General features: G+C 41.7%; 2 protein-coding genes across 4 annotated transcripts in view; one reads left to right on the top strand and one right to left on the bottom strand.

The window, feature by feature from the left end:
- Nucleotides 1–73: 73 nt before the first annotated feature.
- Nucleotides 74–21,813, top strand: LOC105391577 (rho-associated protein kinase 2). 2 transcript variants are annotated; one of them, XM_048630962.1, is made up of 14 exons: nt 74–695; nt 1,873–3,801; nt 4,154–4,314; nt 4,694–4,903; nt 7,844–8,034; nt 8,736–8,910; nt 10,105–10,262; nt 10,562–10,763; nt 12,268–12,536; nt 12,946–13,103; nt 13,773–13,898; nt 14,441–14,568; nt 14,685–14,889; nt 18,240–21,813. In XM_048630962.1, exons 1-14 carry the CDS (start codon nt 515–517, stop codon nt 18,260–18,262), a joined length of 4,116 nt encoding a protein of 1,371 aa, XP_048486919.1. In that variant the 5' UTR covers nt 74–514; the 3' UTR covers nt 18,263–21,813. The 2 variants fall into 2 exon arrangements, with proteins under 2 accessions (XP_048486919.1, XP_037977212.2); XM_038121284.2 differs by lacking the exon at nt 14,685–14,889 and having other exon boundaries at nt 14,441–14,645.
- The window catches only part of LOC105391576 (villin-like protein quail), a 35,901-nt gene continuing 34,499 nt past the window's right edge, over nt 21,308–22,709 (bottom strand). For both annotated transcript variants that reach the window (XM_048630979.1, XM_048630974.1), the window contains exon 18: nt 21,308–22,466. In XM_048630979.1, coding sequence (XP_048486936.1) covers nt 22,353–22,466 — 114 coding nt within the window. In that variant the 3' untranslated portion in view covers nt 21,308–22,352. The remainder of the gene's footprint in view (nt 22,467–22,709) is intronic.

Raw genomic sequence — 22,709 nt, 5'->3', positions numbered from 1 at the left:
TTATTTACACAGAGTAGCTTATAAATTTTGAACGCAGCTTTTTAGTCGCCATTTGCGAACTTTGTGCGACTGTGCCTAACTTCATTATATTGTTCGATCATCATCATCGTTCGTTCATCAATCAAGCGGCTGAATATTTCGTAATATTACTTTATTTTTAGCGTCTTGTGCCAATATTAATTAATTTTAAGCGTTAATAATTAACTAAACATCCTCACGGATTCCTAAAAGTGATACCCTTATCGGTTATGTTTGCAATCCCGCATATGCTTTGTTGTGTGAAACACCTTTATCTGCTGTCACTGTGAGCATTGCAAGTTAAATTTTACAAGTTTTCGATAATGAAACATAAGTTGCTTGTCGAATACAAAGTGTTCGAGTGATAATCTGAACAAAGATTCGGTGGCCCGACTGTGCAGTGTCGTGATGAGAGTAGAGTTGGGTGTGGGAAGAGTGCAGCTGTGGTGATGCAGTGCGGTGGTGTTTGAGTGGCAGCGATCTAGTAGGTAGCAGCATGGAGGTGTGCAAGGACGGGGAGCGGCTGCAGCGGCTGCGCGCGCTGGAGGATCGGCTGTGCGACCCGCGCTCCGCCGGCAACGTGGACTGCCTGCTGGACACGGTCACGGCGCTCGTGTCCGACTGCGACCACCCCGCCATCCGCCGCATGAAGAACGTCGAGGCCTACACCAGCAGATGTGAGTACACACGCCTCCACGGCATGCAAACTATGAATTACCTACTTCAATTATTTTCAAGAAGCAGCCTTGAAACATTGTAGCAATACTGAAAATTTTGCTTACACAACAAATAGAGATATAAAGTTACAATACACAGCCATGCCATAGCGAGGTAGGCACATTATGGACTTTAATCTTGGCTCTAATGATTGAAAGGCTGATTAGTCAATTTTCAAGTTGTTATTGTAGTAATCTGCATTTGAGATTTCCAGAGCTAGCTTTGTTGTGTTGCGCCTTTAATGAAAATGTTCTGGGTTAAACATTAATATACATAAATTTATGCTATTTAAACTATTTATGTTGTGACCATTGTTACATTCAGTACAAGGATACACCAAACAAGTACATAAACATGTGCAGTACCTACTTAATTCTAATATAACTTTGTTTGTTTTATGTTAAGAATCATCAAAAAGAAAACCTTTGATAATGGTTTGATTGGTTATTTATGAGTTTAAACAAGAATATATTCTGATTTGTCAGTGCAGCTTCATCATCATTGGTCTGTAATCATTCATAGCTGGCCATAGGCCTTAAATTACTAGCTCTCTCCAGCAGTCCTTCTTTTGCAGAAATGCATAATGCATATACTACAATCTGTTTGAGCCAAAATTATATCAGTGTGTACCTATAATTTATCATCAAATTCAATACATTCAAAGACATATTTCAATGTGATTTTAATTATAAAACCAATATAATGTGCCTGCTTTTCACTTTCTATGTTTCTAGATTTCAAATCCACAGAGCCACTAGATAAATATTATAAAAATAGAACTAGGAGAAGTTATAAGATTTAAACATCATGCCTGGATGTGTATCGCAAGATAGGCAGATTACTGCTCCTAGTGGAGCTAGTGGGCAGTAAAAATAACATGTGTAACAACATTGAATGTACCTATTCTGATTTATAATGTAACACAGAGGTCATAGGTTTTTCTCAGGTTTACGAAATCATGCCACATCCCTAATTTGAGAAATTGTATCTTGTATGTAACTACAAAGTGTTTATTCCATTATTTAATGCTATAAAGTAACAAGTATTATGTTCTAATTTATTTATTCTCCTTAGGTTAAGATACTAATTTGGGTGCACTTTGTGCATGTAATAAACAATTTTTTTTCTTTGTTATAGATGAGATGTTTGCTTCTGAGATAGTTGATCTGCGTATGAAAGCCGCGGACTTTGACCTGATCAAAGTAATCGGTCGAGGGGCATTCGGTGAGGTGCAACTAGTCAGACATAAATCAACACAGAATCTTTATGCAATGAAGCTTCTTAGTAAGGTGGAAATGATTAAGAGATCTGATTCTACATTCTTCTGGGAGGAGAGGCATATAATGGCACACGCCAACTCTGAGTGGATTCTTAAACTTCACTTTGCATTTCAAGACCACAAGTATCTGTACATGGTCATGGACTATATGCCTGGCGGAGACCTCGTCAGCCTCATGTCTGATAATTATGATATACCTGAAAAATGGGCAAAGTTTTACACCATGGAAATTGTCCTCGCCCTAGATGTCATCCATGGAATGGGGTTCGTTCACAGAGATGTGAAGCCAGACAACATGTTGATAGACAAGTACGGCCACTTGAAACTAGCTGACTTTGGCACCTGCATGAGAATGGGCCCCGACGGCCTGATAAGAGCCAGCAATGCAGTGGGCACTCCTGACTACATATCCCCAGAAGTGCTACAATCACAAAATGGTGAAGGAGTTTATGGCAGGGAATGTGACTGGTGGGCTGTAGGAATATTTTTATATGAAATGTTGATAGGCGACCCTCCATTTTATGCTGACAGTCTCGTTGGTACTTATGGAAAAATTATGGATCACAGGAACTCATTGCAATTTCCTGATGACATAGAAATATCAAAGGAGGCAAAGTCTCTGATAAGAGGCCTACTCACAGACAGAGTCAAAAGATTGGGGAAGGACAGTGTGGAAGAAATAAAGCAGCATCCATTCTTTATCAATGATCAATGGAGTTTTGAAAACCTGCGAGAGTCGGTCCCGCCCGTGGTGCCCGAGCTCAGCAGCGACGACGACACGCGCTACTTCGACGACATCGAGAAGTCGGACGCGCTGGACGAGTCCTTCCCCGTGCCCAAGGCATTCGTGGGCAACCACCTGCCCTTCGTGGGGTTCACGTACAATGGCGACTACCAGCTGTGCGCCGGCAAGAGCAAGCCGGCCGACGTGGTGGACACCGCGCCCAACCACATGAACAGCGTGGGCTCGGAGGCCATCCTGCAGCTGGAGAAGCTGCTGGAGCGCGAGCGCGACGCGCGGCGCGGCGCCGAGGAGCGGCTGGCGGGGCTGTGCGCGCAGCACGAGGCGCTGGCGGCGCGGGAGGCGCGCGGGCTGCAGCAGCTGGCGGACGGCGGCAAGGAGCTGGCGCTGCTGCGGCACGACCTGCGCGAGGTGCAGCGTAAGGCCGAGCAGGAGGCCGACGCGCGCCGCAAGGCCGAGGCCAGCCACGCCGACGCCAAGCGCCGCTTCGAGGAGGAGCAGAACAAGCGCGTCAAGGAGATGGCCAACATGCAGATGTACAACGACAAGATCAACGCGCTCGAGAAGCAGCTGCTGGAGGTGCGCGAGAAGCTCAAGCAGGAGGCGGAGGCGGCGGCCAAGTCGCGCAAGCAGGCGGCCGAGCTGAGCGCGGCGCAGGCGGCGGCGGCGGCGGCCAGCGACGGCACGCTGGCCTCGCTGCGCGCGCAGCAGGAGGCGCTGGAGAGCGAGCGCGCGGCGCAGGGCGAGGCGCTGGCGGCGGCCACGGCGGCGCGCCAGCGGGCCGACGCCGCGCTGGCCGAGGCCGCGGCCCGCCTGGGCGCCGCGCACGCCGAGACCGAGCGCGCCGCCGCCCGCGCCGCGCGCCTGGCCGCCGACAACGCCGCGCTGTCGGAGCGCGTGGCGGCGCTGGAGAAGGAGTGCGCGTCGCTGGCGCACGAGCAGCGCGCCGCCGCGCACCTGTACCAGCAGGAGCTGCGCGCGCACCGCGACACGCAGCGCTCGCAGCTGCTCAACAAGGAGGAGGCCAACCTCGAGCTCGTCAAGGGTGAGTGTGTCCCGCCACCGTCCCACCACCCCGCCCCTTTCTCATGTCTCAGCTAAGCTTGATGTGTATGTTACCTGATGTCATAATAAATCACCTGTATTTCACCTTTTGCATGCTCCAGGAACGTTGGAACAAATATTGAAAGGTACTGTCCCAATTAGTAGTTTCAGTCTGCATTAACATTTTGACTTTCACCTTTTAAAGTCAAAGCGTTGATCAGACTGTTTTAAACCTAAACGTAGCAAATGCACTTCCCATCCTATACTAGATCACAATCCTCCTTCCACACACAATCCCTCACCACACCATCCATTTATTTGCGTGGTCTGTTGCTAACTGGTATTCCCCGCAGCGCTGCAAGGCAAGCTGGGCGAGGAGAAGGCGACGCGCGCGCGCGCCGAGGCCGCGTGCCAGGAGAAGGAGCGCCAGATGTCCATGCTGCGCGTCGACTACCGACAGATGCAGCAGCGACTGCAGAAGCTGGAGGGGGAGCACCGGCAGGAGAGCGAGAAGGTTGGCATTACGAGATTTTCGGGAATGTTTATGCATAATAATATTTTTTTGTACTAGTTGTTAAAATAGCTGAACCATTATGGCTGTCGTTGATTATTTACGGAGCCACTTAATCACTTAAGCCACAATCAATAATTTCTTAAATTTTTTAACAAGTTTATCTTACGGTGAACGAAACCTACTCATCTATATACTATACACATACTTACAATACAAAACAATTTTATTGAAAAACACACAACATAAATTACGTTACAAAGAAAAAGTAAGCACGATAGGCCGTATCCCTAAAAAGTATCTCTTCCAGGAATCGTCCAGACAGGATCTTTTTCATCGAAACCCCTGTTTACCATCCCTATAACCCGTCAACCACCCTCAGGTGATCGGCCTGCAAGCGGCTCTAGAGCAAGAGAACGCGGCCCGCTGTTCCCTGGCCAGTGAAGTGAACGCGGCGGAGACGGCGGCGCGCACGGCGGCGTCCGAGCGCGATGCACGGGCGCGCGAGCTGGCCACCGCCCGGGCCTCGCTGCACGAGGCGTCAGAGAAACTGGCCACGGCTAATGCTGAAAGGGACATGTACTATTCTAGGGTGAGTTTTGCTGCTGCTGTTCGTTGTTTCCTAGTGGCCGGGAAAAGGGACTGTTGGCGTTATAAAGTCACATGCTATATATGCATGCATTTGCATCTAGCCCTATGTCCCTGATGAGGGATAACAGGACATCAGCATTTGTGTATAACCTTCAAATACGGATGATAGTTTACTTGGGGAATTCCGAAGACTACTATAACTATGTGGCTTCAACACTGTCCAGCCACTTCCGGATATCTATCTAAGATGCCAACTCAAACTTCGCATAGCCTTTAAAAGGGTCCCCGTGGGAATCCCGGAATAACAGGTTAGCTATTAAAATGTCAGAATATTTTGTTTTAATCGGTTTTGGTGCCTATTCCGTACCAAATCGACAGGCGGCGTGCAGTGTACAGGATTAGTACGAATATATTTAATAGTAGATAGTGTGAGGACAATAGAGACTGAAATTCCCATTTGAATCAGGTTTCGTGGAACCAAAATTTATTTATACAAGTAAATATGTGAGTTTTTCCACCTCAGGAATCTCATTTAGGTCATACATTGTTAACGGAAGAAATCCGTTGTTTATTATTTGGTAACGAATACCTACACCGGTGATGTCACCGACTCAGGCTTATTCTGAGTGAATACTTTAAAATACAAGTCTTATAAAAAAGATAACTCAAAACATAGACAGTAATTAGGCGAATACCTATTAGGGCATGCAATACCGGAACAATTTTCAATACCGGTATTGAGTTCCGGTATTACAACTCAATACCGGGATCCCGGTATTAATACCGGTATTAGACTTCCTTGTAATAAATGGCATATACTGTGTTTAAAGGTCGTATACGTCAAAATAAAACAAGAAAATGCAATCATATTCTGTATTTTGTTGTAGATTTTTAAGATAATTAAGTTTTAGAGTTTAAATTTTAGAATATATATTTTTTTACATCCGGTGTCGGTTTACGCATGGTCAACAGTAGATTTCTAGCAGCCGAAAACTGCATTAAACGGTTGGGAACAAATGCGCTTTCACAGTATATAGAAACACAATACTAACTAAATCTTAATCGCTTTATTTATAGCCTAAAAAAGTCTGATTCCGGTATTACTTCAATACCGGTATTAACTTTCAATACCGGTATTGAAAAAAGCGGCAATTTTGTCCGGGATCCCGGTATTACGGATACCGGTATTGCGGTATTGCATGCCCTAATACCTATCGCTTTTGTTCGAGAAATATACCTACTGTTGATATGATGAATAGTTAAATCATGACCATGCATCTGAGTATGCAAAGTCAATTATTATTTTATATGTACATATTTGCATTTTGCATTAACACTTAAGGTGAAGTCACAATACATAATCCTATTCTAAATAGCACGCAGCTAGTTTGAGTACAATATAATGTAATCAATACCTTTAAAATAAAAATAAAATCAATGTACCTTTAAATTTAGTACTAACATGATAACACAATAGAGTCGGACAACATTTCACAAGGTATGACCTATCCAGACAGTACCTACGTTACGCCAAGTAATAGTATTCTACATTCACAGGTCAAAATCGTAAACCACTCGATAACGCATCTAGCACAAACATTCGACGATCATTTGTGTCCACGTGATCCCGCTACATTGTTAATGCAAATATGGACTTTAATTGTGTCCTTTCAATTCAATATTGTTTGACTAGGTTTTAGAACATCGCTGCGGTTTAAATGATAATCTCATCGCTCCAAAATAGACAGTCCTATGAGTCACGCAGGCTGCGAGACTCGCGGTCGACACTCCACAAAGACAACATGGTATTACGTAGACGCGGTTTTTCTGCCAGCGGTTCACGCCTGACTCATGTATTTGCGAAGTGAATTAATTATTCAGTCGCATGTGTCGTAGAACATTCACATTCACATGGGCGATGTGTTTTGATGATGGTATCTGTCGGCGCAGCTATCTGGTGTGATAAGGGGGACGCGCATTGCTAGTGATTGTTTATATACACTTAGCTACTGATGTTAATAAACAACTAAAACGTACTGTAGATGTTAATGTTGTTATGAGTTATGGAATGTGTTATTCCTAATTCAGTAAGGATAGAATGTCCTTAATGAAAATGTAGGCTGTTAGCTTCGATCGTATATGGCGTCACGCAGTTATATTGGCGTTTATGTCGTAGGTCATGTCCATAAATCATGAAATAGCTATTAATGTCGTACGGATCAAGTATACAGATTTTATTGTAACTAATTCCGATAAGAAATGGCAGTTTTATATTTATACGTGTCATTAGAATTGAGAAATTCAACAATGCAGACTATAGTAGCAAAATAAAATTATACTAAAGAAAATGGAACATATAAGTTAGAGAAGATATTATTTAAAAGACATCGACACTAATTAGCACCCCTAAATTAAATAATTACGGTAATCTTCACTCAATTGAGGCAGAATACGATATTTATAAACTTTATTACTGTAGCGGTATTTGCGATTCAATTGTATTTAACTCAACCTCATTCCCAGCGATGTAAAATATTTTCCTAAATAATAAAATAACACATGCAATTATTATATTTTTACACTGTATTCATGATTTTACTTCGAATTGTCTAGGGAGAGATCTAAAACCCAAAATCTATATAATTTTATTATAAGCGATTTCATCGGAAGAAGATTAAAATCTATGAATTTGTATAAAATTACTATTGACATTTAGACCCACTGCAGAGCACAACTCATACTACCTACCTAGACATCTATATCTCGTATCACTAACAACCTACTTGATGATAATGGAAGAGCATATTTTATAGGTATACCTGATACCTATAAAACAGGGCTTAAACCCTAGTTTAGGGGGCAAGCTCTACCACTCTTGTATACATATCTTATTTTTACATGTTCTTCCAATAAATTTATTGTTATTACTCCTCCCCCACAGAGCGAAGAGCTCCGCTCGCAACTAGAGAACGAGCAGCACTTCTGCCACGTGTACCGCACGCAGAGCAACGAGCTTCGAGCCCAGCTGGAGCAGGAGTGTAGGGGAGCCCGCGAGCTGGAGCAGGAGCGCGCCGGGCTGCTGCACCAGCTGCAGCTGGCCATCGCGCGCGCCGACTCCGAGGCCATCGCCAGGTGAGCGCACTGTACCGCCCCGCTGGAGCAGGAGTGTAGGCGAGCTGGAACATCTTTTTGACCTGTTGGATATGAGTGATACGCAAGGCGGCTCAGTTCACACTGGTTTATTAATAAATACCTTGGGCCTTACCACAAAAACTTAGATAGTATTTAACTGGTGTTTAGCGCTGTCAAACGCCTACAAAATACTTGCTAAACAGTGTTTAAAGTTTTTTGTGGTAGCACAGCTTATGTCGGTGTCGCAGCACACGACTAGTGACACATACATATACACATACGCATCATGACCCTATTAATTTGATTATATTTCCAAGATATTTCCGGGTAATAATGATGTTGTAATGTTTACCTCACTCCTTCATGTCACCTAAAATTACGTCATTGGGATGCCCTTTTAGCCTTCACCGAATTGTAATGTAATCAATTTAAAAATAGACTGTTAACACCTTTTGGAATCAAGGAAAATAACAAGGCATTAAAATTTACTAGTGACTTAATTATGTTTTTACAGTTTTAAAAGTCAATATGGCACTTTTTTACCTACTGTTATGTTCCGGAAATTCTTCCCCTGCTAGGATTTTTCAACTTCGAACTGACCCATAGACTATCAACCTATTATCCCTTTCCACAAGGAAACATGAACATTTACCTATGTAATAGTTTGACATGTGCTTAATATCCCCATCTCTCTCCCCCAGATCGATAGCCGAGGAGACCGTGGCCGAGCTAGAGAAAGAGAAAACGATGAAGGAGCTGGAATACAGAGACGCGGTGTCGTCGCACCGCGCCGAGCTGGCGGCTAGAGACGCACTGGTGCAGGGGCTAAGGGACAGAGATCATGAGAATCTTGCTACTATTGATCTGCAGCGGAAGGTACGATGTACGGTCAAGTGCAGAGAAACCTGACCCCCCTCTCATAGTAACAATGTTTCTGAAAGGGGTCAGGTCTTTCTGCCCTACTACTAGAAATTATTTATTGACCAATGTGGAAAAGGCTACGGAAACACAGGTTGCATTAGAAATGCGGAGCGAAAAGCGGATGGAATGTCAAAACCGCGCGACGCCATTGGTCTGCGACATAGCGTGTATCGTGGTTTCAATTTTATTTCTGTGACGTCATAGATCAGTAGGTGTGTGTTTGTGTGTGGTATAGAGACGCGGTGTCGTCTCACCGCGCCGAGCTGGCGGCTAGAGACGCTGTGGTGCAGGGGCTGAGTTACAGAGACCACGAGAATCTTGCTACTATTGATCTGCAGCGGAAGGTATGTGTTGACCAATGTGGAAAATACTACACAATGACGTATAGATCGCATTAGATAAGCGAAGCGAAAAGCGCGTGGAATGTGTCAAAACAACGACGCTATTGGTGCGCAACGTCGCTCGCTATTCATGTATTGTGGATGGCCGCAATTTTGTCTCAGTGACGTCATAGATCAGTAGGTATGTGTGTGGTGTTCAGACGCGGTGTCGTCGCACCGCGCCGAGCTGGCGGCTCGAGACGCTCTGGTGCAGGGGCTGAGGGACCGGGACCACGAGAATCTTGCTACTATTGATCTGCAGCGGAAGGTATAGTATTCAATAACGTATACTAGACATTATGTGGAAAAGACTACACAGTCTTAGGTCTCTTTGGAGATACGGAGCGAAAAGCGGATGGAATGTGTCAAAACTGCGCGACGCTATTCGTGTATTGTGGATGGCCGCTTCTTCGATCTTAGTCTCAGTGACGTCATAGATCAGTAGGTGTGTGTGTGGTTTCGAGGCGCGGTGTCTTCAGCGGAAGGCTCATAATCCATTAACGTACCCTGATCGATATTAAAGGCACTTTGGGCCCCGTATTTGTAAAATTGGGTGCGCTATTCTGCTCAGCGGCTATTCGTGTATTGCGACTTAACTGTCGTAAACATTGATACGTTATTCATTCATAAATGCCCGGCACAGTTTACTTAAAGTAACTCTGGGAGACTTTTCGACCACCCATAAAGTAGTAAAAGAGTCAGGTCCCATATTATACGAAATTGACACCTATCCAATTTGACCTATATTAACCACAACCTCTGCCTCCAGGAGGTGGACGAGCTCCGGCGCAGCGGCACGGCGCTGGCGGAGCGCGCGGCCTCGCTGTCCCGTCTCCAGGACGAGATCGAGAGGCTCAGCAAGAAGCTCAACTCCGAGGTCATGCTGAAACAGCAGGCGGTTAATAAGCTGGCTGAGATCATGCACAGGTTAGTGTGTGGCTGTATATGTTGACTGGTAGAGATAAGAGGGTTAGTTTAGCTTGAGGATAAACGAATGAACAAGAAACATTAGTGCGCGCTATGCCCTTCGGTCGCTATTCGTCAACCACGGCATTGTCGTGCATCGACTGCCTTCATTTATCTTTAGTGCCTCAGATTTTGAGCTAGCTTCAGCTATATCAATATCTCTCACTTTCCAGTTTATAGACAGCTGTCTTTTTCACCAACTCTAGTGTCTTTTATGTACTCTACACAACCTTCCATTAACCACTTCCCTCCGCCAACAGAAAAGACATGAACCCGGCCAACGCCAAAAACAAGAGCAAGGTCTCCGCGCGCAAAGAAAAGGACTACCGCAAGCTGCAACAGGAACTCACGCGGGAGAAGGACAAGTTCGACCAGCACGTGGCCAAGCTGCAGCGGGACCTGCAGGAAGCATTGCAGCAGCTGTTGGACGAGCAGGCCACGCGCGCCAAGCTCGCCATGGAGGTAGGCACCTGGTAGCGGATAGGAGAAACTGTGGCGATGAGAGCATGCCCACGGGTACACTACATAATTCCGAATTACTTTTTTACGAATATGAAAATAACGATTTTTAAAATTTCGAATTTCATAGTTCCGAATAATTCACAATCCCGAATTTTAAGTTTCCGAATAACGAAAATCACGAATAGTTTATAAACGAAATTTCAAACAACACCTTTTTTAAAATGACGAAAGTCAATTTTCCGAATATTATTATTTCGATGTTTCAAAAGTACGATTTTTTATTATATCGAATTGTTAAAATTACGAATCCCGAAGTTTTAATATTCCGAAAATACAAATTCCCGAATGTTTTTTAGATAACAAGAAATGGTTATATGAATAATGCAGCATAATGCGTATAAAAACAATATTTTTTAAGCTATATTATGTGAAACGCTCCGCTCCGCTTCGCTGCGCTCCGCTTTGTTTTTCGATATCTATGTGCACCTAACACGCTCCTCCTCGCTTTGCTCGTCGTCGCACCTATCTTTAGGTTTAGGTCCTAAGGTTTTTAAGTTTAAACACTATAAAAATCCTAGCAATTGTTTTGCTCTAAATTTGAAACGCTCCGCTCCGCTTCGCTGCGCTCCGCTTTATTTTTCGATATCTATGTGCACCTAACACGCTCCTCCTCGCTTTGCTCGTCGTCGCACCTATCTTTAGGTTTAGGTCCTAAGGTTTTTAAGTTTAAACACCATAAAAATCCTAGCAATTGTTTTGCTCTATATTTGAAACGCTCCGCTCCGCTTCGCTGCGCTCCGCTTTGTTTTTCGATATCTATGTGCACCTAACACGCTCCTCCTCGCTTTGCTCATCGTCGCACCTATCTTTTGGTTTTGGTTCTAAAGTTTTAAAGACTTTTATGTTTTTTTTGTCAAAATCACGAATTATCATATTTCCGATCGGGATTTGACTTTTTCGTGATTATAATAAATCGGTATTTTATTTTTCGTATATTAAAGTAATCGTATTTTTTAACATTCGTATATTTAACAATCGTAATAACAATATTCGTGATTATAATATTCGAAATTATAATTTTCGTGATTATTATAATTCGGTATTTAAAAAAATCGGTATTGCAATATTTCGTAAATTACATATTCGGGGTTATCAAATTCGGAAAAATGTTTTTCGGAATATTTGGGTGTTCCCCATGCCCACATACGAGAGAAAATAGTGGAACTCAGATCTAAGTATTCTAAAATATAATATTCAAAACTACTTCAGTATAGTTTGTAAATACACCAAAATGCCTGAAGAGGATGTTTGCGTTTTCATCTTTCGCCGCATGTTTGCCTGTCATTTGTTTCATCATAGTGACCGCTAGAGGCACTGAAGCCGGCACTTTTGTGTAAAACATCCCAACTTACACTAGAGGTATACTTATTGGCTAGGTATGATTCTCGACGGTAGGAACGAACGTTAATTAACAAATACCTAACCAACACAATCTTCCCTACAGGTGGACAGCAAAGACGCGGAAATCGAGCAGCTAAAAGAGAAGCTGGCAGCCCTGACCAGCGAGACGGCCTCTCAGTCCTCAGCTGATGCAGAAGACGGAGAGAACGAACAGACCCTCGAGGGCTGGCTCTCCGTGCCCTTCAAGCAGAACATACGCCGCCACGGCTGGAAGAAGCAATACGTGGTGGTGTCTTCCAAGAAGATTATCTTCTATAATTCGGAGAATGACAAGCAGAATACTACGGATCCTGTGATGATTTTGGATTTGAGGTTGGTGTGATTTGTTTTATAATATGGTAAAGATAGATGTAATATAAGTAGTTAACCAATCGAAATAGAGAGTATGCATGTATTTTTTTATATTCTTATTCGATATATTTACATCGCTTTAATATTACAGTAAAAATAAATTCAACGCCAAAAAAAGTAATTTACGGTATTTTTAAGAAAGATCAAAATTTATAATCAACACGATAACTTAAAACACACAAAACTTTGTGTGACGTCATACTCGTTTCTCGGCTCAGAATAATGAGTTTGTGTAAGACGTCTGACTGACCAGGGTGTGGCAGAGATGTTACAAGGTAGGCACAATGCATAAGTCACTCCATCTATTCTCTGAACATCACATATTCTATCGGTACTCAATGTTCTAACACAACCTTCATCCCCCTTCCAGCAAAGTGTTCCACGTGCGCTCCGTGACCCAAGGCGACGTGATCCGCGCCGACGCCAAGGACATCCCGCGCATCTTCCAACTGCTGTACGCGGGCGAGGGCGAGGCGCGCCGCCCCGGCGACCTGGCCGACCAGCCGCCCGACAGCGCCGACAATGCCGGTATGTGCTCATCATCATCAGCCTATAGCTGTCCACTGCTGGACGTAGGCCTCTCCGAAAGCACGCCAATGGATGCGATCTATAGCTTTCCGCATCCAATCATAACCACCGTCACCTTTCGCAAGTCGTCACCCCATCTAGCCAGAGGTATGTGTACACTACACCTTATTCAAAAGAAGCTGTCTGGCCCTGACCTAACTGGATACCGCTACTTTGTTCAATTCAACCAAAGCTAAGGCTCAACGCCTTAGCTTCAGCGTCCAGATTAGGTATCCCAGTTGAAAAGACGTAATATAATGTGCATATTCAGTCACTTATAGTTTTCTCAAAGGGAACTGCCTGGGAGGTCGCAAATCAGATTCAGAAAGTCAAGTCATCGACCCTCTGAAGGAAATGATTATCTTTTGTTTATTTATGTACTCTCTGAGTGATATTTATGTTTGAAGTTAATCACTTTAAATTCGTTTATGTTGTACAACTTCTGGATAATGGCTACCTGTGGGATAAAAGACTAGCTGTCACTGTCTAAAAAATAATTACAGAGAGGGACAGCATGTCTTTTATCCGACAGGTAGCCACTATGCAGAAATTGTGAAACAAGCCCTAAGAGTGTTCTCCACTCTACTCTCACCAAACCAACCGCAATAACCACCAACCCTTCCTCCACAGGCAACACGGTGCAGTACAAGGGGCACGACCTGGTGTCCATCACGTACCACATCCCGACGGCGTGCGAGGTGTGCCCGCGCCCGCTGTGGCACATGTTCCGTCCGCCGCACGCCTATGAGTGCAGACGTTAGTATAGTGGATTAATTGCTGTTTTTAAGTTTACTTACTAACTGTCAGTTTTAATAACTCTATCTACCCATGACTGGCAGTTACTTTCATACAATTTTGACAGGATGTAACTATTATTGTGTCAAAATAGTATGAAAGTAACTACAAGTCATCGGTAGATAGAGTTATTGAAAGTGGCAGTAAGAAGAAGAATGTTATTTATTCAGGATTGTTTTGTTATGTAAACATAAACACATTAACACAAAAAGAGCCTTTTCTGGCTCCTCCACCTTCATAAAAAGACCATAATTATAAAGTACTATTTGCAAAGTTTTACTACCGTTATGTAACGAAAGGGTGAACGGTTCAAGCGATTTCTCCCACACAACATGGTATATGCGGGAGTCCTATGCCCAGTAGTGTATCATCATCATCATCAGCCTATAGCAGTCCCAGTAGTGTATGACAACTATGAACTATAAACCTTTATAGGTATGTCTGGCATAGACCCTTTGTTATCCCATTGTCTTATAATAAATCCGTGCTTGTTCCACCGCCAGGTTGCCGCATGAAGGTGCACGCCGAGCACGTGTCGGACGGCGAGGGCGTGGCGGCGTGCAAGCTGCACGCGGACCGCGCGCGCGAGCTGCTGCTGCTGGCGGGCGCGGCGGCCGAGCAGCGGCGCTGGGTGGCGCGCCTCGCCCGCCGCATCACGCGCCACGGCTACCGCGCCTCGCAGCACGACCACCACAAGCTGTCCCCCAGGTACACACACACACACACACACACGAGCAGCGGCGCTGGGTGGCGCGCCTCGCCCGCCGCATCACGCGCCACGGCTACCGCGCCTCGCAGCACGACCACCACAAGCTGTCCCCCAGGTACACACACACACACACACACACACACACACACACGAGCAGCGGCGCTGGGTGGCGCGCCTCGCCCGCCGCATCACGCGCCACGGCTACCGCGCCTCGCAGCACGACCACCACAAGCTGTCCCCCAGGTACACACACACACACACACACACACACACACACACACACACACACACACAGAGACGAGCAGCGGCGCTGGGTGGCGCGCCCCACAAGCTGTCCCCCAGGTACACACACACACACACACACTGTACCCACTGTTCAGCATTTTGGGCCATATGTTACACGCCACAAACAACATTACCACAGTTACTTCCTGCACGCATACCAGGGCAATATCCAGGAAGGCTCTTTTAAACATATCCTAATGGACAACATTTCATTTTCTTTACCCTATATTTTTATTTGTTATTCGGAAAGTTTATAGAAAATTAGTGGACCCGTATTTTTTTATTTTGTATATACATAAATTTTTGCATGTTATTTTTAACTTTAAAGTTAATTATTTTAAAACCGGAAGTGACGTCACATATAAGGCTAAATTTTTATTTTTGTCTATTGCCTGAGTCTCTAAAAAAACATAAATGACACTGACAAGTGACATTTAAACTTTGTTTACATGCCAACCAACAAATGGGTCATTTTCAAATGACCTTGATATTTCTAATGATGGAAAGTAGGTACTTATCATGTAAAAAAATAAGCAGAAGCATTTTTTCAGCTGTGTAGGCGGTGGCATGCTCTGGGACATATTATATAGAGGTCATCTCTTAATAATAAATAAAAAAAATAGTCAGAAAGTGTCAGAACAGAATTAATGAAAATGACCCAAATAAACAACAACGCACAGTGTTTTATGAACCCTATTTTTGTGTCATCTCGGTTTTTTTGCAAAATCTTATAGTTTTCATCATTTTAAACACTTTAGTAAAACTCCGAAGGTTCTATCACTTCTAGTTTATTTTTAAAAAAATCTTAAAGTTTCACTTTATCCGGGTTCCGAAAATCACAAAAAATATTATTAAAATATAACTATGCGATACAATTAAATTTCAATAGCATGCATGGAATACACATATTAAGACATACATTATAGCAAAATTTCATACATCAAATCTAAATAGTTACTGAAATATTCGTATTATTCTCTCTTTTCATTTTTGTGTTTTAAAACCCGAATAACCGCGTATTAGATCGAGATTTTCAGTACATAGGTAGTCCTGGTATGCCTCTATCATAATTATTAATACCAGCATCTAATACCGCGTTATTCAGAAGTTATTATTATTTGTTTATTTTTTTTAGGGTTGTCACTCACAAACCGGATAAAGACAAAGAGTGATCCGGATATAAAAAATATGCGGTAATTAAAATGCGTACTTGTAAATGATTATAATTGAATTCTAAAGGTCATATTTCATGCAGAACAACTAAAAAAGATATTTGGCTTGTTTTTTTAATTTTTAAAATCTCAGAAATTGTTAAGTTTTGGATCATATATTATAGGGTTTAATCGTATGAAAATTCTTTTCTCTATAACCTCGTAAAAGGATCAGCTCTACTTACCAATAACCATGTAAACATATGGTTGAAAAACATAACCTTCCATGCAGTCGGGTAAAACTAGTCTGGGGGCACGACAGTGCCCCAGCCAAGTCTCGAGAAAAACGGGCACGGCCGTACCATCTTTTCTCGAAGCGATTCGCGGCAGTTTCGCACCCCCTATATCTTCGATGTGGACAAAGCTAGGAGTTTAAAGTTTCGGTGAATAATAGTAGGCATTATAAAAAGCTTAATTTCGAAATTACATGCCAACTGAATTAATAGTTTAGGAGTTTCGGTCGATCAAAGTTACACCATTTTGTCACTCACTGACTCACTGACTAACTGACAGATCCAATCATAACCAGCCACCTTTCGCAAGTCGTCACCCCATCTAGCCGGAGGGCGTCCCACACTACGTTTGCCTAGTCGCGGCCTCAACTCCAGAACACGTTTACCGCATCGGTCATCGGTTCTTCGACAGATGTGACCAGCCCACTACCACTTAAGCTTACTAACTTGGTGAGCTATGTCGGTGACTTTAGTTCTCTGTCGGATTACTTCGTTCCGGATGCGATTTTTCAGAGAGACTACAAGCATAGCTCTTTCCATAGCTCGCTGAGTGTCCTTCAGTTTGTGAACCAGTCCTACTGTAAGTGTCCACGTTTCAGCCCCATAGGTCATGGGGCCTATGGGGAACATAGGCCAAAATTAATACAAATTACCTAATACAGCTCATAATTTATAATAATTTATTACATTAATAAACCTGAAACTAGATGGCATTGCCGGATGCATTCTACATCGCGGCATGGTTTCGTTACAGAGCGCAGTCTAAGTAGGTACCTTCAACACTTACAAAAAATAAATGAGATCCCACCAAAAACATTAAATGTAAAAAGTGCCAAGTCTCTCGATGCAGTCTTTCCATCGTAAAAAGTTATGAGTCCCATAGAAGCCAAGCCCTATTCAAATTATTTTGTAGTTATAAATCAACATGTAGTAATTTTATCAATAGTTTTCTTTATATTATAATTATAGTGACTTGTAATTTATTTAAAAAAGAAAAAGGCAAACGACATTAAATTTCGTGGATAAAATAGTAAAGCTAAATTTCTAAATAACAGATTTCTTATCTCTGTCAGAAAAAATAAAAACCGGATGTAAAATATTAGTTTATGAGGAGTGACAACCCTACATCCGAAAAATCCGGTTAAAACTTAGTTTAACGATAACTTCTGAATAACGCGGTATTAGATGCTGGTATTAATAATGATCATAGAAGCATACCGGGACTACCTATGTACTGAAAATCTCGATCTAATACGCGGTTATTCGGGTTTTAAAGCACAAAAATGAAAAGAGAGAATAATACGAATATTTCAGTAACAATTTAGATTTGATGTATGAAATTTTGCTATAATGTATGTCTTAATATGTGTATCCCATACATGCTATTGAAATTTAATTGTATCGCATAGTTATATTTTAATAATATTTTTTGTGATTTTCGGAACCCGGATAAAGTGAAACTTTAGGATTTTTTTAAAAATAAACTAGAAGTGATAGAAACTTCGGAGTTTTACTAAAGTGTTTAAAATGACGAAAACTATAAGATTTTGCAAAAAAACCGAGATGACACAAAAATAGGGTTCATAAAACACTGTGCAACGTCACGATAAAACGTCAACGTCAATCAAAAATGAAAGTGACAGTTACTTTGTTTTTAAATCTATAGGCTTTGATCATCAAAATGCATCGCACCTGATGCATGACGTCATGAGCACTTTTTTACTATTTTATGATTTTCTCGAAAATGATACATCCAAAAAATACAAAAACATTTTTTTTGTGGCCTTTAGAGCTAAATCTCGAAATGGTTTTCGATTTATAGCAGCTTTAGTTTTTTGAAATGTTGTCCATTTTCCAATTCCAGAGACTCGATGCGTTCGAACTTAAAGGCGGCGTACATGAACGCATCGCAGCGCAGCTCCACGCTGCCCGCCAACGCGTCTCTACCGCGCCAGTGAGCCGTCCCGCTCGCACGCGCCCGCCCGACCACTGCGAGACAGGGACAGAGAGAGGAAGAGGAATACAAGGTATTAGGGACCCAGTCTGAAGGTATTAATTACGACTCAATAGATCGGTAGGAGATTCTTAAGTTGTATATTTGTATCTTCAAACTCGGCGAGCCCGGTGTAGAAGATACGAAGTAGTTGGGAGCGCTGACAATAAATAGAACGTATAATTCCCGTTGAAGCTCTCTTATGTTCTACATCGGACGGAGTAGTGTTGAAACGATAGGTGATAGATAGATACAGTGATCGTCCATCTTTGTCTCGCATTTAGCGTGTCTTGTAAGGCGAAGGATATGTTGTTGATTCGTGATTTTGTAACAATATTTGTGTTGCATTACTCCTAACCTGACGATGCGAAGCCTAATTTACATATTTTTGTGATTATAATGTTTACGGACAAGTCTTACATGCCAATTATGTTTGCTCACAAAACAAACTTATAGTGTGAAGACTAACGAAATGACAAAGTAGAAATTATTTGTGAGTAATTAAAATGAGAATAGGTAGGGACGGTTTACCGCAAGTTCCGCCCACATTATGAAAGACTTGAAGGTGTTACAGGTAATTTTCTAGGCGTAGCTGAGAATGGCCGAGCCATCCAGACGTAACTAATGTTATTTATTCGGAGTCCTAAATACCGATTATTCGTGATACAATAATTATTTGATACGAGTTTTTATATTGCTTCTACATGTAGTGAAGCGATGCGGCATCTATTCCAGTGAAGCAGTTAAGCATTAGCTAGTCTTTTAATTGTGTTAGTATATTCAAGACGGTAGCCATAGCGATCTATAAGTACTTGAATGTGCCCTCGTCAATTAATAAAATGTACTTATTTTAGCATTCATACCAAGACAATGTGAACATTCATAACATGAAAATGTCAGTATACATTTTTCTGCTCAGGTTCACTGTTCAACACATTAACTAACTAAATCTTTACTAGTATACCTATTATAAGTACATTACATATTGTGTTGATTGATATTATAATGATCTTTGTTTCTTTGGCTTTATCTAATTGTTAATTCGCGCATTTATAAGGTTTCCATTGCTTCATTTAGGCACAGGTCTGTTTAGTGTTGTGTATCGGAGAAAGGTGATGGATACTTGAATTGTTTGTCTGCCAGCTTGATATCGAAGTGCATTTTGATAAAGAATTGTAACGTAAGTACATATTTGTACTGTCGATGGTGTTCTAACTGCGAGACCCACGCTCCGCATTCGACATCATGTAATGTACGAAACGTCAGAGAATTTATTTTTGTAATATAAATATTGTGTTTTCCAAAATAACATAGATTTATTTAATGGAACGCCACGTTGACTGTGTTGATGCCTAATAAAGTTACCTGCCTAATGTACAAAACTCAAAAACGTACAAACGTAGTGAATAGAACTTCTTTCCAAGTTTAGATGTTCCGATGTGTTAAATGTAGCTTCACAGTTCATGGTGGTGGCCACGGCGAGGCCCCTCATCACATGTCCACTGATGCACTGTTTTTAATGACACTTATTAAAATTTCTAGTTGCATTTTCCTACTAAATCGCACCACTTTGAGTAAAATAAGATTCTTCTAAGAGAGAAACGAATATTTTGTCACTTAATGAATCCCTATTGCAGCACCAGTTTAGTTGATAAGCGGTACTATTGTAGTGTACAGCGCGGTGCGTCGCTGCCCCGCGTGGCTGTTTCATGATCGACCAAGTTTTGCTCATCGCAATAAATCGAATACCGTGCCATATCCACACCGACCCCGCGGTCCACCCTTGCTCAATCCCGCACGACTCTCTCGCGTGTTACTTAAATTTGAAAAGACTTTCCTAACGACTAATGAGCTTCCCCAAATCACATGATTTTTCGTAGTATAGTGTAAATTTTTGAGCTTATTTCCACGTTCTTGTAGTTACACACTAACGGGTCCCTAGGATCAAAGTGTTATAAAACCAGTGTCTTAACCGCATACTTGTAGTTATTTAAAACGTAGATATAACTAGTAAAAAATCACGATTAGGTGCCAAAATTTTATATCTTACAAAATTAAAGAACTGCAAGTGAATATTCTTTACTAGAACTCGTGCAGACTGCAACATGGTTGTTATTGGACGCCGATATCTGGGATCGTAGTTACTACGCATATTATAGTGTCGCTGGTATATAACTCGTGGCTGTACATAAGGTGGCACGCCTTGTGATGGTGAAGTACAAAGGTAGGCGACACCCGTGGTGCTAGGCGGAAGGGCCTCCGACGCTTGTTGTTATTTATACTTCTTGTTCTCGTTAAAAGTTATACGCGCTGTTTATTATTGCTCCATGATCACTGTTTACATTCCTCCAACGAAAGCTATGTTGAGTTTTGTTTATCGTAGTTTTATATCGACTCAAGTCGAGCTCGCCCCGGTCTGTAGGCCGGTGGTTGAGCCTTCACTTGTTTTGTGTAAATGCTTTTATTTTTGTAGTCTTAAGTTCAAACAATCTCTGATTTATGTATCGATATAGGAATTTCAACATTACGTACGTACTTAAGTTTTGGAAAATTAGCAGTCCATCGTAGTTCTGCCTACGCTTATTTTTGAGATGCATTTTGAAATTTATTTTTAGGGCAGCTATGTGTTTTGATTTGTTCATTCATTATCACTCTCATTCCTTGTGTATCTGTCTTATTTGTTTGAAATGGTTTGTTTGCCAAAGATATTATTGAAATTCAGAATTGACGAAATTTACAATTTGTTTCGAATTTAATAGAGTTCATATTACTTTTATCTTCCATTTATTTTTTTGGTGTTAATCTAATACTTACTATGCATAATTAATTCGTTTTATACATTTCGTTGTTGAAAGTATTTTTGATGGAATGCATTATTGCAAATGAAGCTAAAATACTTCCAAAACGTGTTTATCTATAATATAATAAACTGTGAAAAATCATGTTTATGTAAATTATTTATTACTACATATTTCATTACATTTATATACGTTATTTATCAGCTACAGTTGTAAGTTCCTAACTTAGCTAGCTTCTCATAATCTGTAAAGATATTCTCAAGTAGCTTGTTGCTGATAGTTCATTTTGTATAACAATTTTATAGTTAGTGGGTATATTTTTATGTTAATAATATAATATCGATGAATCTATTATTTCGTACATGGATATATGGTAAGGAATTGAGTCATTGTTGTTTCTGTGTGTGTAGGCTGTTCCCACACACTGCAATATACTACCCACGTGCCTTAGCTACGGCCCATGCCCATATCACGTAGGACTATGTTATGTATCAATAGTTGTAATGTACATATGTTTTTAAATAAACCAATATTTTATGGATTTTTTAAGGAATTTGTATATTGTAAAGATTATTAATTTTATCATAAAATTAATGCCTAGCTTTTAAGTGCTACATTTGTGAAAATAAATAACATTTTAATTAAAACCATGTTTTTTATTGATGTAACCAAAATATAATCTAACAAAAACCATGGAATTACTATCATATAAAATTTATTGCATAGATTTCAACAAAAACAAATGGGTTAACGATTTAAAAATAACAACGTTTATAAATAAATGCATAAATAGTATCTGAACTTAATTAACATTCTGTTCTAATAGAAATAACTTAGTCAACGAGACAATAACGTGATGTGAAAAAACATTGCAGTTTAGAAGTAAGTCCTGATAAAAATAGTACCTAATTACAGTGTAACTAACACCTTGAGTGCTTGTGCAATCTTCTAAAAACAAGACTACAGTGTCTATAAAACTACAACTAAACTTTTTGCATTCAAAATACTGATCAAATTAACTTAAAATCTAACTTACATTACGAGTATAACATCTCATGAATCTCCGCTTCAGACTGTTTCTATAAAATTCCCGATTAGAAAGAGACGGCAGATCTACCTCGGGCGTTGTTCAAACAGCGTCCTTACGCCGCTTGTGGTAAGAGTGAACACTGTGTGTGTAGTGTGTTCAGAACAGTCCGACGGCCTTCTTGAGTTCCCGTTGCTTCCAGCCGGGCAGCGAGCGGAACTCCGTGTAGGGCATGCTGAACGTCGCCACGAAGTCGTCGTGCGTCAGGTACAGCTGCAAACAAAATATATTGAAGCAAGGAGCAGGCTTAAATTCTATAAGGATATTGAGTCTGATTGTCCTAAAATATAGCAGGCAGCTCCGTGTACCCATATGTCATCAGCATCAGCCTGTAATCGTCTACTGCTGGGCATAGGCTATCCCAAGGACTACTCTGTCCTCCGAGGACAAAGTGTGCCCGCTGCCTCTTCTCATCCTTCCTATACCGGCTACATGTTGGTGGTTGATCCACCAGGC

The sequence above is a fragment of the Plutella xylostella genome, chromosome 4, assembly GCF_932276165.1.
Source record: "Plutella xylostella chromosome 4, ilPluXylo3.1, whole genome shotgun sequence".
In the NCBI taxonomy this organism is placed as follows: Eukaryota; Metazoa; Arthropoda; class Insecta; order Lepidoptera; family Plutellidae; genus Plutella; species Plutella xylostella.
The sequence above is the reverse complement of the archived record's forward strand: the minus strand, read 5'-3'. Positions and strand labels throughout refer to the sequence as shown.